Source organism: Xenopus laevis, chromosome 3S, assembly GCF_017654675.1.
Source record: "Xenopus laevis strain J_2021 chromosome 3S, Xenopus_laevis_v10.1, whole genome shotgun sequence".
In the NCBI taxonomy this organism is placed as follows: domain Eukaryota; kingdom Metazoa; phylum Chordata; class Amphibia; order Anura; family Pipidae; genus Xenopus; species Xenopus laevis.
Window position 1 is genome coordinate 109,246,735 of NC_054376.1, and position 13,428 is coordinate 109,260,162.

The following is a 13,428-nucleotide window of genomic DNA, read 5'->3' on the forward strand; positions in this document are numbered from 1 at the left end:
ACTAGAGGCTGCCTAACACCCCTGCCCACTCACAGAGATTATACCGTTCCTTCTCCTATGATTAATTGTTCTGCCTTTGGACATTATCAGAGGTACCTGAATGGCTGTGTGTCGGGATCATTGTCCTTGAAGCCCATCTCCTCCAGCTTGCACCTCCTGTATAGCTCATAATGCCGGGTGTGAGTCTGCTCTCTCAGGTCTTCCATGTTAACCCGAATCAACATCTCCCTCAGTTTCACAAAATCACAGTGGCTCTCATTCTCAACTGGAATTCAATAAGTAATGTTTTTTTGTTGTTTTTTTTTAATAAAAGTGCATATTTAAACTTTAGAAAAAAATCAGCACAATGATTTACATGTAGTTTTACAGCACTAGCTGGCTTTTCCGAATAAAGCAGACATGCAAGACACCTGTTCTACAACAAGTTCCACTGACCATGACCTGAACAGTTTTAGGGTTGGTAGTTAGTGAAGTTCACTAGGGCAGCAAAATATTAGGGCAGCCTCTTTCTGGGGTGAGGGCTGGTGCTAGGACCAGGCTATTTTTTTTAATTGCAACTACAAGCATTCAAAAAGCTGCCAGTGCACCAGGCACATTTATCAAAGGTCGAATTTCAAAACTCCTGTGAACTCAAAATTCGACCTTAATTGAAATCTATTATTAAAATTTTTTAAGCTCGGGTGAATAGGATCGACCCGAAAACTCGAATCAAATTCGAATCGAATTTGATTCGAGTTTTAAAAACTTGATGCACGTTTTTTCCCCCTGAAAAAAATGTTAGGAAGGCTGCAAACAACTCAGAATTGATCCCTGGACGTCTCCCATTAACTTAAACAGCAATTCGGCAGGTTTTAGGTGGGCGAATACTGAATTCGAGTTCTTAAAGGGCCAGTATGATAAATCTCGAAAATCGAGTTTTGAAAAATTGGAATCGAATTTGGATAACTCCCTAGTCGAATTTGCCAGTTTTGACCATAAGAAAACTTATTTGAATTTTCAATTCGGCCCTTGATAAATCTGCCCCTTAGAGAGGTTTAGGGTTGTGCTTTGATATCCCAACCACTGCCTTTACCTTTCATTTTCTACAAAGTCTAATGAGTGTTACAAGTGTAGATTCCATATTCTCTCATTCGATTCATTGGTGGTGGTGGTGGTGGTGGGGGGGTGAGTAAATCAGAAAATAAAGCCGCTGACTATTATTTAATTTATTTTCTTTTTTATACAGACATACCTTGTACTACTCCCCATGGGTACTGCCTGGCTCTCACAAGTTTATTTCCTACTTTCACCTCCTCTGTGCTCCCAACTACAGCGAATGGCAGGTGAGCCTACAAAAAAAACCAAACACATTTATTATTAATATGTGGAACATTATAAAATAGAAATATAACTAAAAAGACACATTCAGCGCATACTACATGAAGATTTTGTATTCTTGTCATCAATATTGGGGCTCAATGCAGCATTTTCTGTTATAAGAATCTTATGGATTACTAAAGGGAAAGTTTTATCTTACAAATATAGTCTAGGTATGATGTCACCAGTGACAAAGTACCAAATATTTCAGCGTATTTTGAAATATCTATAATGTAACACACAAAGTGTTCTTAAACTTCAGATCCAGCCTGCTGCATGTGTAAGTAGTACAGATATGATATCTATTATGCAGAATACTTGGGACCTGGGGTTTTTCGGATAAGGGATCTTTTTGTAATGTGGATCATCATACCTTAACTTTACTAAAAATCATTTGAACTTAATAGGGTTGTTTTGCCATCAACATGGATTTGTGTGGCTTAGTTACTATCAAGTACAAGCTACTGTTTATTATACCAGAGAAAAAGAAAAATACAAGTATTTGCTTTAAATGGACTCTATGGGGGATGACCTTCCTGTAATTTAGAGCTTTATGGGTAATGGATTTCCAGAAAAGGGATTCTATACCTGGCATAAATGTGATCTGCCTTTACTGAGCAAAAGGGGCAAAGATAATATTTTTTATATCTATTTTCCAATCATTCTAAACTCCGCCTCCCACTTTTAACATTAGTCTGACCTACCCAGTGTTTTGCAGACACTGCCAACCCCCAAATTCCTATGTTATTTTATGGCAAAAATGTAATAATCAGCTATAGTACTGCACATTGCCTTGCAAAGAATCCAGTCCCTTGAAAAATTCTCACATTTCTGAAATATGTTATTCTTTCCACTTCTGCTATGGTTTATAAGAGAGAACTGCAATACCAACTATTGTCTGAAGATGGCCCCAAAAGTCTACAGGACAAAGTAAAATAGTGCAAAAATATAAATTCAGCACAACAGCTGACTTGATTTGTTTTGTAAAGTCCATATCATGGATTTGATTTAATCAGAAACACTTAAAATAAAAATGTCGATTTAATTAAATATATAAAATAGATGATTTAATTAGTCAAAATGAAGGTCTGAAGAAATGAATGGGTTTTGCAATTGTTGGTTCATGTGAGCAGATTATGAGAAAACACAAAACAAAGCGTTTTTCACACAGAGATCTGTTGTCTCTGCTCTGCTGAAACTGCTTTACCCTTTTTAGGGTCAGGGCAACACGCTCACATTCGGGGAGATTAGTCGATTGATGACAAATCTCTTCTTCGGGGTGACTATTCTCCCCGAACTGCCTCCCGCTGGTTATAATGAAAATCGCCGGCAGGAGGCACTCAGATCACTTTATTTTACGAAGTCATCCGAAGTTGCCTCATGAGGAAAACTTCGGACGACTTCGGAAAACGAAGCACTCCGAGCGCCATACTGGATGTTAAATCGCTGGCAGGGGGCAGTTTGGGGAGAGTAGTCGCCCCGAAGAAGAGGAGATTTGTCGCCGGACTATTTTGGAAACGGCCGAACCGCCGAATCCTTTGCGAAAGAATCGTCAGAATACCAAACCCTAATTTGCATATGCAAATTAGGGGTGGGAAGGGGAAAACATTTTTTACTTCTTTGTTTTCTGACAAAAAGTCATGTGATTTCCCTCCCGTCCCTAATTTGCATATGCAAATTAGGGTTTGGTATTCTGACGATTCTTTCGCAAAGGATTCGGCGGTTCGGCCGATTCCAAAATAGTCCGGCGACAAATCTCCTCTTCTTCGGGGCGACTACTCTCCCCGAACTGCCCCCTGCCCCTTAGGATTTGGTTTGGCCGGGCAGAAGGATCCGAATCCTGGATTTGGTGCATCCCTAGTGATAATATATGTCCAGATTTATGCACCCTGATGAAATTAGATGAAATTCTGCAGTTGCGAAAAAAGCTTTGGATGGAGGCTTTTATAGGTTTCTTGCCTGAATGCCAAAAAGTAAAGAGAGTTGAAGTGTTACCTGACCTGGGTACTCCTGGATTAATATTGGGTTAGTGATCAGATAAGGTTTCATGTATATTTGTAACCTTATTCTAAACTAACATCACCCTGAATAAACAAATAGTGGTGCTCAGAAGGGAACTTGAACCTAAGAAGGTAGAAAGAGTGCCTGCCGGCTGCAAGCTGATGGATATTATTGCTCAGAACTTACATTCATTACAGAGTTGATCTCTGCCACTGCATCGTCGTCTGTAGGGAACTGGTAGATCTGGACTCCGTTGCTGACCAGTTCACTCATGATTTTGATTTTGAACTTGTGGAGTTCACTCTTGGAAATGGTGTCAGCTTTGGCTATAATGGGAATGATATTTACCTGCGGGACAGAGCGATGAGTGTAAGAAAGGCAGATTAATGGGCTTACCTCCCACGCACTACAAAGCAACATTTGGTTTCAATAGCAATTATTATTCCCAGATGGTGGGAGGCAGCCAAAATACGTAACTGCTAACGCTGCTAGCCAAAATCTTTAAGGCAAATGTGTCACTAAAAACTAAAGTTTGGCTTTTACAATATAAAGAGTTACTCTATGTTAAACAAGGATGCGAGCAGTTTACATCCTTGCAGTAAAATCAGATAAGGCCATTCAGGCTTGCTTAGCAGATATGAATAATGATAGCAAAACAAACATCTTGTGTTGACTAAATGACCAAGTTAAATGCCTTGCCTACCATTACATAAAACACTAAAATGTTGATCTGTAATTTTAAAGGCATACGGACATGAAAGGTTAGGATCTGAATCCTCATTTCTGGTCAAAACAGTGGATTTTTTTTTGTTTATGGTACAGCCACCCAAACTCTCAGCCTTAGCAACTTGGATGTGCTGAAAATCAAGCTGCTGACTGCATTTATCTCATAGAGAGTCATGGAACAACCCAACCACTAAAACTTAAGTGCACCTGGCATGAGCAGGCACACAGCTGTATCACAACCCCCACCCCCAATGATTCGAGAAAAGAGTCATCCCTGAGTACTGCATATTTGGTACAAATATTTGGTTTAAAGGAGAAGGAACACCTTCTTGCACTTGGGGGTGCCAAATGTTAGGCACCATGGAGCGATCCTCTTCCAGCTTCCTCTATGTTCAAATCTCCCGGGGCAGACACATGCGCAGTAGAACAAAATAGCCGACTTTTTAGTTAAAGTTCGGCTTGTTCTACTGCTCATGCACAGTAGCACGAAGAAAGCAGAAGACGGAAGAGGATTGCGCCGTGGTGCTCGCTGGTATAACCCCGGGCCTCGGGTTCCAGGTGAGTAAATACAATCACTTGGGGGAGCCGAACATTTGGCACCCCCAAGTGCACAAAGACTTTCCTTCTCCTTTAAAGCTAGTGGTGAGTAAGTTATAATAGTCCCCAGTCCCCGCGAGAAGCACTGGTAAACAGAAGTTGCATTCCCAGCTGTTCCTTTCTAAATGCATTATTTTACTACTGTGTGGTCCCTAATATTTTGGAAAAGCAACTCTAGGCCAGCACTTGTCCATGAATTAGTAACTCAGCTCCATTCACTGCCGCCAATATTGCCTATACAGTTCCTAGGAAATGAGTGTGAAATGAAAAAGTGCAGAATAAAGGTTTAGGGGGTGGGGAGATAATAAAAAGGCACGTGTGAATAAATACAGGCAGAGAAACAGCTGATCCGCTGGCTCCTATGTCTGCACACTCAGGCACTGTATCCACCGGGGCTCAGACACACAGAGAGAATATTGGCATGGAAAAGTGTAATTATGCATTTTCACGCCAAAATCCACCCTTTGTGTCTGCACCCAGGCCGACGCAGGCGAGGACAGTGGATCAGAAGATTTGTGGCTGCATTTTTATATTCTTCCAGCAGTGACACTAATCCCTAACCTACTCCAGTCTAGTGCACAACTTCTTCAAAACCCACCCTGGTCTGCACATTGCTGTTCCAGGTAGGGCTGCCACCTTTTCTGGAAAAAAATACCGGCCTTCCTATATATTTATCTTTTTCCCTATTAATAACATTGGCATCAAGCATCATTTTTACTGGCCAGGCCAGTAAAATACCGGCCAGGGGGCAACCCTAGTTCCAGGCTTCCATGTATCCCCTGGGCAAATGCTAAACACAGAACACAAATCTCCTTATAAAGTTCTGAAAGGTGAAGCGCATGATACCTTGCAGAAGAAATATTTTACATCTCATTGTCCTTTATAAAAGGGACAGAATGTAAAAAAGGTCAAGCTGAAAAGGACAGAAGGGATGCAAAAAGAGAAGGACAATAGAGTGGAGTTAAGAAAAGAAGGAAATGTTGTTCTAGGAGACCTAGGTCAGAACTTGTACCTTACTGTCCAGCTTCTTCATTGCGACCAGATCTAGTGACTTTAGCGAATGTCCAGTTGGAGTGATGAAGTAAAGGCAGACGTGTATCCTGGAGTCGTGGTAGTTGAAAAGGGAACGGCGGATCTTCAGTTCTTCTTGCAAATAAGTTTCAAACTGAGTATCAATGTAGTCAACAACTGACCTGTAACTGCACAAAGATCCCATGTAAAGCTCTGGTTATGCTTCCTACGACTACTTTGACATTATTTAACTTCCTCCCATTATAAGCAATGGATTATAAAGTCTGCAGCCCTCTGTCTGTTCTCAAGATCCCAAAGTTGAAGGATTCTGGGAGTTACTTTAATGGATTGTTCAATTTTAAGACATACTGCAAATGGTCTTCACTTACTGGTTTTGTGTTTCTGTTTACATTTAATTGTGTTGATCTCAGGCTTAGGACCTGTATCCTGGATGCTAGAGGATACTGTTTTCTTATTAAGGAATCAAAATGCACACAATTTCTTTTTCTTATGTACCCCTTCCCCTGCTTTTTATTCATGTATTTTGGAATAAAAACTGGGGCATATGCTGAAGCTTATGATTCACTTTCAGTGCTGCTACTTGAGACAGAATGCAATGAACAAAGGGAAAGTAGAGCAGACAAAAGTCATCTCCTAACCTTCACAGCAATGATATCTGCAATGCCAAAACCCATAACAGCCCTTTTTTCTGCCTCTCAGGTTATGCCCTTTATTAATTATGAACCATGGACCGGACATTCAATTTGGCAGACGGTGGGAAATTCCCAGTATATAATTTTGGTTCTTTACCATCTAGGGCATTAGTAAATGACCCCATTTGTGTACGATGTAAGAAACCTTCACTCAAAGAGTATAAAAAAGAGAAAAAGGAGTTTGCAGCATTAAATTGCAATGGATTCCCAGATTCATGGAATACATTTTTGTCTTTGTCTGCAACGTTCCCTTCAACAGCCGTGTAGTGCACATGACTGCATGAATACAGTATACATAAACGATGGGTTATTAATATGAAAAACCCACAGACACCTCGAAGCAGTGCCAAGACTTAATGGAAACATATGAGACTTCCCTGTGATTTATTTCTCTAAGAAGTGAGAGTCTGCTATTCAGCTCCAGACTACACAAATACTTCTCCAGAAGATACAGCAATAACATTTATTTGCCCAATTGCAGGCAGAGACCAAAAATAAAATGTGTTTTTTTTGTCACCTGGATTATAATACTCCGTAGTATTAAACCATCCCTCTTGAACAGGCAACACACAGCTATGTTCAACACAAGAACATTAAAGAGCTATTTGCCTTCCCCTTCTGTCTCTTTGCAGCTTTCAGTTGAGGGACTCTTTTGCTCTGTAAGGCTACAATTATAGAGTTACTTTTAATTTGCTGCAATTAAGGGTAGCTATAAAGTTGTTTAATGTGTATAAAAAAGACAATACTTCTGAGGAAGTGCCGTGGGGCACGAAACGCGTCAGTAGTGACTTTATGCACTGAGCCATAGCTGACATTTTATTAATAATTATGAAATAATTCAATTCTATTCATCTCGATTACATGAGTCAAGAAAATCCTTTTTTGGAAATGTTACTTTTACCTTGTATTACTTATTCTATTCAGGACCTCCCCTATTCATTTTCCAGTACAGGTATGGGACCTGTTATCCAGAATGCTTTGCCGATAACAAATCTTTCTGTATTTTGGATCTGCATACCTTAAGTCTACAAGAAAATCATGTAAACATGAAATAAACCCAATAGGCTGGTTCTGCTTCCAATGAGGATTAATTATTTCTTAGTTTGGATTAAGTACAAGCTACTGTTTTATTATTACAGGTATTGGACCTATTATCCAGAATGCTTGGGACCCAGAGCTTTCCGGATAACGGGTCTTTCTGTAATTTAGATCTTCTCACCTTAAGTCTACTAGAAAATCATGTAAACATGAAATAAACCCAATAGGCTGGTCCTGCTTCCAATAAGGATTAATTATATCTTAGTTGGGATCAAGTACAAGCTACTGTTTAAATACAGGTATTGGACATATTATCCAGAATGCTCGGGACTTGGAGCTTTCTGGATAATGGGTCTTTCTGTAGTTTGGATCTTCACACCTTAAGACTACTAGAAAATCATATAAACATTAAATAAACCCAATAGGCTGGGTTTGCTTCCAATAAGGATTAATTATATCTTAGTTTGGATCGAGTACAAGCTACTGTTTTATTATTACAGAGAAAAAGGAAATCGTTTTTTTTTTTTAAAAAAAAATTTGGATTATTTGGATAAAATGAAGTCTACGGGAGAAGGCCTTTCCATAATTCGGAACTTCCTAGATAACGGGTTTACGGATTATGGATCCCATACCTGTATTACAGAGAAAAAAGCAATCATTCTTAAAAATTTTGATTATTTGGATAAAATGGAGTCTATGGGAGAGGGCCATTCCATAATTTAGAGCTTTCTGGATAATTGGTTTCCAGATAACAGATTCCATACCTGTATCATTAAAACTACTATATATATATATATATATATATATACATATATATATATATATATATATATATATATATATATATATATATATATATATATATATTTTTTATTATTATTTTTTTTTAAGCTGTTAGCAGAATCAGTCACAGTGGCTGGGAGCGCTATAATCCTCCTATAGGCTGTAGTGCTGTACCATACTGGAGCTGCAACTGGGGCCCCCTGGCCCAATGTCAGATCTGTGTCAGCATAAAGCACAGTTAAGTGTGTGAGTGCTTTGGTATCACTGAAATAAGGTGTGGGTTATGGGAAGGGTTTTTTTTTTTAATTTTGAAGAGATATTATAACTTTTATATGCATAATTTTAAAACTAGTCTCCTAAAATTGTTAAGAGTGTTATAAAAGGCAGTGAGCAGTTGAGTTCTACACCCAAGAGAATCCAAGCTACACCGCATTGTAGCATATTGCACACATTCAGGCCTACAGCACTCTGATGTACACAAACACTCTCACTCAATGATGTCACTTGTGAAGCTGTTTTTGTGGAAACCACTGTGGCCTCTGGCCCCATTTAAGTGAGAATTCAAAAATGTAAATGTATATGTTAAACAGGATCCCAGTGTAGAACAGGAAGACATTAGTCAACCAGATATAATCCATTGTGAAATCTGAATCTGAAGCCATGTATAACGAACAGAGAAGGCTAACAGTTTCGGCGTGTGATTAGCATGTGATTAGCATGATTTGAGTTCTCAACACTGAAGAAGTATAGAGTTAAAAGGGAAACTTAACCTCTTGTTTAGCCTTTGGCGGAGATTGACATATACAGGGAAATATATCCTTATAGCTTTCACTTGTTAAAATAAATAAAATTTATGGATATACTACCATGATGACTTGTCCCTCTAAATCAGTGGCTTCCAACCAGTGGCTCATGAGCCACACGTTGATCACAATCCTTTGGATGTGGCTTCTACTGGCCTCAAAGCAGGTGCTTATTTTTGAATTCCTGGTTTGGAAGCAAGTTTTGGTTGTTTAAAACCAAATGGCCAATCACAGCATTTTTTTTGCACCACCCAGAATTTTTTTTTTTTTATGCTGGGTTTGCTCACCCAACTCTTTTTACATCTGGCTCATGGGTAAAAAAAAAAAAAGTTTGAGGATCACCGCTCTTAATAGACAGCCTTGCTGTGTGCACCCAACTGAAAAAGTATTCAACTGTGGAAAACAGTGAATATATACTGTATGTGAAATGCTAGCCAACTGGGCCCTCAGCCAGATAACACTTTAAAACAGGAACCAATGCACAGACTGTGAGATATAGTACCCCCTATTGTAAAATATAAGGATATTATAAGTTACCGAGGAGTTTCATGACCATATAAAAACACGAGGCCGAAGGAACTCCGAGGTAACTTCTAATATCCTTATATTTTGCAACTGGGGGTACTTTATTTATTATAATACACAAATTTCAGTGAGTCATGTGACAGAAATGACATCAGAACTCACCGTTTATAACTGATGACATCAGAACTCACCGTTTATAAGGATATAATTTACAAGATATTCATAGCTTTTGTGTATTATATAGTGAATAAAGTACCCCCTATTGTAAAATATAAGGATATTATAAGTCACCGAGGAGTTCCATGACCATATAAAAGTATGGTTAAGGCCGAGTGCTTTTATACAGGCCATGGAACTCTGAGGTGACTTCTAAAATCCTCATATTTTCCAACAAGGGGTACTTTATTTATTATAATACACAAGTTTCAGTGAGTCATGTGACCAAAATGACATCACTACTGATAGTTTATAACGGATGACATCACTAGTCACCGTTTATAAGGATATAAGGTTTATAAGGATATATTTTACAAGATATTCATGGCTTTTGTGTATTATAAGGATATAATACAGAAGAGACCAGCGTAAACTTTGGTGTCAAATCATAATTAGCTCTCAACAATCCCACATTGTGAAACCTTATATTATGAGACCCTTAACATTAGAAATAATGAACTGCCTAGTTTAAAGTTTTACAACTCACCTCAAGAGGTCCATGACCTGCATGTATACAAGGATTTGGACCCTGGTCGCAAGTCTTCATATGGTTATTGAACTCCTTATAACCTTCTATTTGCATTATATGTCAATTCAGAGTTCTGTTAGGGGTGTTTTTTGCCAAATATATATTTTAATGACACTAAAAAAAAACTGCTGATATGAACCAGCACTACACATTAGGGAGGAAGACTAAGGTGAAGTAGATGCACTAGTAACTCCAGACGGCTGCCTAACCTTGGTTCTGGGTCTAGTTGGTTAACCTGGAGCTATATAACTGAACATACTCTTTATAAGCTCATTACTAGTAGGCATGCATTATTTAAAGTCTGTTGAATTAGTCAAGAAGCTTGCCTGTCATCTTTGTTGATTTGATCCCCAAATCCAACTGTATCGACTATTGTCAGCTTTAGGTGCACGTTGCTCTCTTGCAGCTCATATGTACGCGGTCGCAAGCGAACGCCGTTCTCGTAATGACTGGCCTCTTCCGTCTCGAATGTTGTATTAAACAACGTGTTCATTAGAGTGGACTTTCCAATGCCAGTTTCACCTATGAGACAAAACGAGGTTTGTAGCAATGTCGTGTAAAAGAGTTGGATGTTTGCAGCTCAGCAGTTACAAGCATGAACCTGTTTCACTGCAGAATAGCGTCTTACTAAGATTGCTACTGCATATGCTACAGCCAACAATATTACATGAAAAAACAGATACAGGTATTTTACATCTTCCCAAATCCTTTCACAGGTGAAGATACATAAGCATTCCATTCATACCATGGAAATCACTTTTTTCCCCCCATTAGACAGTAAAGATTGAGTACATATTTAACTATTTGCACAAGTACAGCACATTTTCACTCTGCAGATTTATAAATATATCAAATATAGGAGGGATCTGCCATTTTGCTTGCATCATTTAAAGGGATACTGTCGTGATTTTTATGGCATAGTTTTTATTTCTATATTACACTGTTTACACTGCAAATAATTCACTCTACCGTATAAAATTTTATTCTGAAACAATATATATTTTGTTACTTGCAATATTGGTGTGTAGGCAGCCATCTCAGGTCATTTTGCCTGTGCTTTCAAAAAGAGCCAGCACATGATGGAAGTGCTTTCAGGCAGGCTATTGTTCCTACTACTCAATGTAACTAGAGGAGTCACAATGGGACTTGGATTTTTACTATTGAGTGTTCTCATATCTATCAAGCTGTAAACTTGTGTCAGGGAGAGGTTATCTGGTTACCTTCCCATTTTTCTGCTGAAGGGCTTCTGAGAGGGAAAGGGAGGGGGTGATGGCATTCCAATTTGCAGTACAGCAGTAAAGAGTGAAGTTTATCAGAGCACAAGTCACATGGCTGGGGGCACCTGGGAAACTGACAATATGTCTAGCCCCATGTCAGATTTCAAAATCTGAAATCTGGAGCAGCACTATTAACTAATTTATTTTGAAAAATAACATGTTTCCCTGTGACAGAAGGGATTCTTTACAGATAAATGTATTTTTTTCTACAAGCAGTACGACAGCAGTTATTTTACAGAAGACCTTAGAAAAATAAACCTGTATAACAGGCCCTATTCTCCAGTAAAGATTTCATTAACTGAATTAAATTACTATTTTAATTTAAAATAAATTAAATAATATGCTTTTTTCCCCTTTACTGTGCGGAAAGGTCTGCAGAAGATCTCCAGTGACCATGACATGCAATAACACCCCCTCCAGCTACACTTTTTTATATGAGTGACAAGCTACGTCACTACCACCCGCTCTGAAGAAGTGTTTCGTTTCCACCCTACAGGAGGTGCACCTTGGCACTGGCCCTGCACCACAGGGATGTTTCTTGCAATGCTTTGGTGCTACCCACCATGGGGTTTCATTCACAAGATGGTGCCAGGAAAGTATGAATAAATAACATAGCAACTAGATCTATTACAGAACACGACTTACCCACACAGAGAATGTTGAAGCAGAAACCTTGTGTGACAGATTTACCAACAAGCTGGTCCGGAAGGCTATCGAATCCCACATGGCCACTCAGCGCAAGGCTTCGTTTCTCTTCATTCTGCCAACAACAATTATAATATATGTAACTAAGTATCCTTCCAAAAAAATACATTTGGTTTTAAAGTAAATTAAAAAACAAAAGGCAAGCCTTTTACAGGGGCACAGATTGGCTGTCATATTGCTTGGCTAAGCAGTGAAACTCTGGCAGGTACATGTTCTACCCTTACAGCATCCAGACCCTGATCCTGTGCCTGTTTGATATAGCACATTCCAGACATAGATAATTACACAAGGCATGACCATGAAACATGTAATCTTGATAGTGATCTAAGTCTGGGAGCACATGGGAGGGTGGATGATCTGCTCTGCATTTTGTATGCAGGCTGGGGAAAAAAGTGGATCCATCCCATGTGCCCCTGCCTGGAGAAGGGATAGAACTAAAACCTCAGTAATGCATAAGGTCATAAAAAAAATTTAGAGAATTACAGTAAGCACCAACAAAAGCAACCAGAATCAGCCACGGTTAATGTTAGCAGGTGGGGCATAAAGTCAGATTATAGACATAGTTATAGGTAGGGATGCACCGAATCCACTATTATCCTTCGGAAAGATTCGGTCGAATACCAAACTGAATCCGAGTCCTAATTTGCGTATGCAAATTAGAGGTGGGAAGGGGAAAACATTTTTTTTACTTCCTTGTTTTGTGACAAAGTCACTCAATTTCCCTTCCTGCCCTAATTTGCTTATGCCAGGATTCCTATTTTTTCAGCAGGATTCGGGCGAATCCTTCTGCTCAACCGAACCGGAATCCTATATGCAAATTAGGATTCTGATTCGGTTCAAGCAGAAGGATTCGGCCGAATCCTGCTGAAAAAAGTGGAATCCTGGCGAATCCCAAACCGAATCCTGGATTCGGTGCATCCCTAGTTATAGGGGAGCAGCAAGGCCGAGTCTGGGATGATCAACTCCAGGTCCTACAAGTGTTACAGGACTGCCTGTAGCCCTAATAGTCAAAAGTGAAGTACACACCTACACACACATCCATACTTTGTTTCATAAGATTTATTTATAGGGTATGAACAATCCCAACTGATATATATATATATATATATATATATATAATGATTTATATACTGACGGCCCCTTAGGCT

The 13,428-nt window shown here is 39.1% G+C and overlaps 1 protein-coding gene across 4 annotated transcripts in view; it reads right to left on the reverse strand.

Moving 5' to 3' along the window:
• The window catches only part of septin8.S (septin 8 S homeolog), a 72,661-nt gene that overhangs the window by 21,693 nt on the left and 37,540 nt on the right, over window positions 1-13,428 (reverse strand). For 3 of the 4 annotated variants that reach the window (XM_018254214.2, NM_001091489.1, XM_018254216.2), the window contains 6 exon segments: window positions 12,221-12,335; window positions 10,625-10,820; window positions 5,693-5,879; window positions 3,544-3,705; window positions 1,232-1,328; window positions 97-265 (listed from right to left, as the gene is read on the reverse strand). In XM_018254214.2, the coding sequence (XP_018109703.1) occupies window positions 97-265; window positions 1,232-1,328; window positions 3,544-3,705; window positions 5,693-5,879; window positions 10,625-10,820; window positions 12,221-12,335 (926 nt within the window). 4 annotated transcript variants of the gene reach the window in all.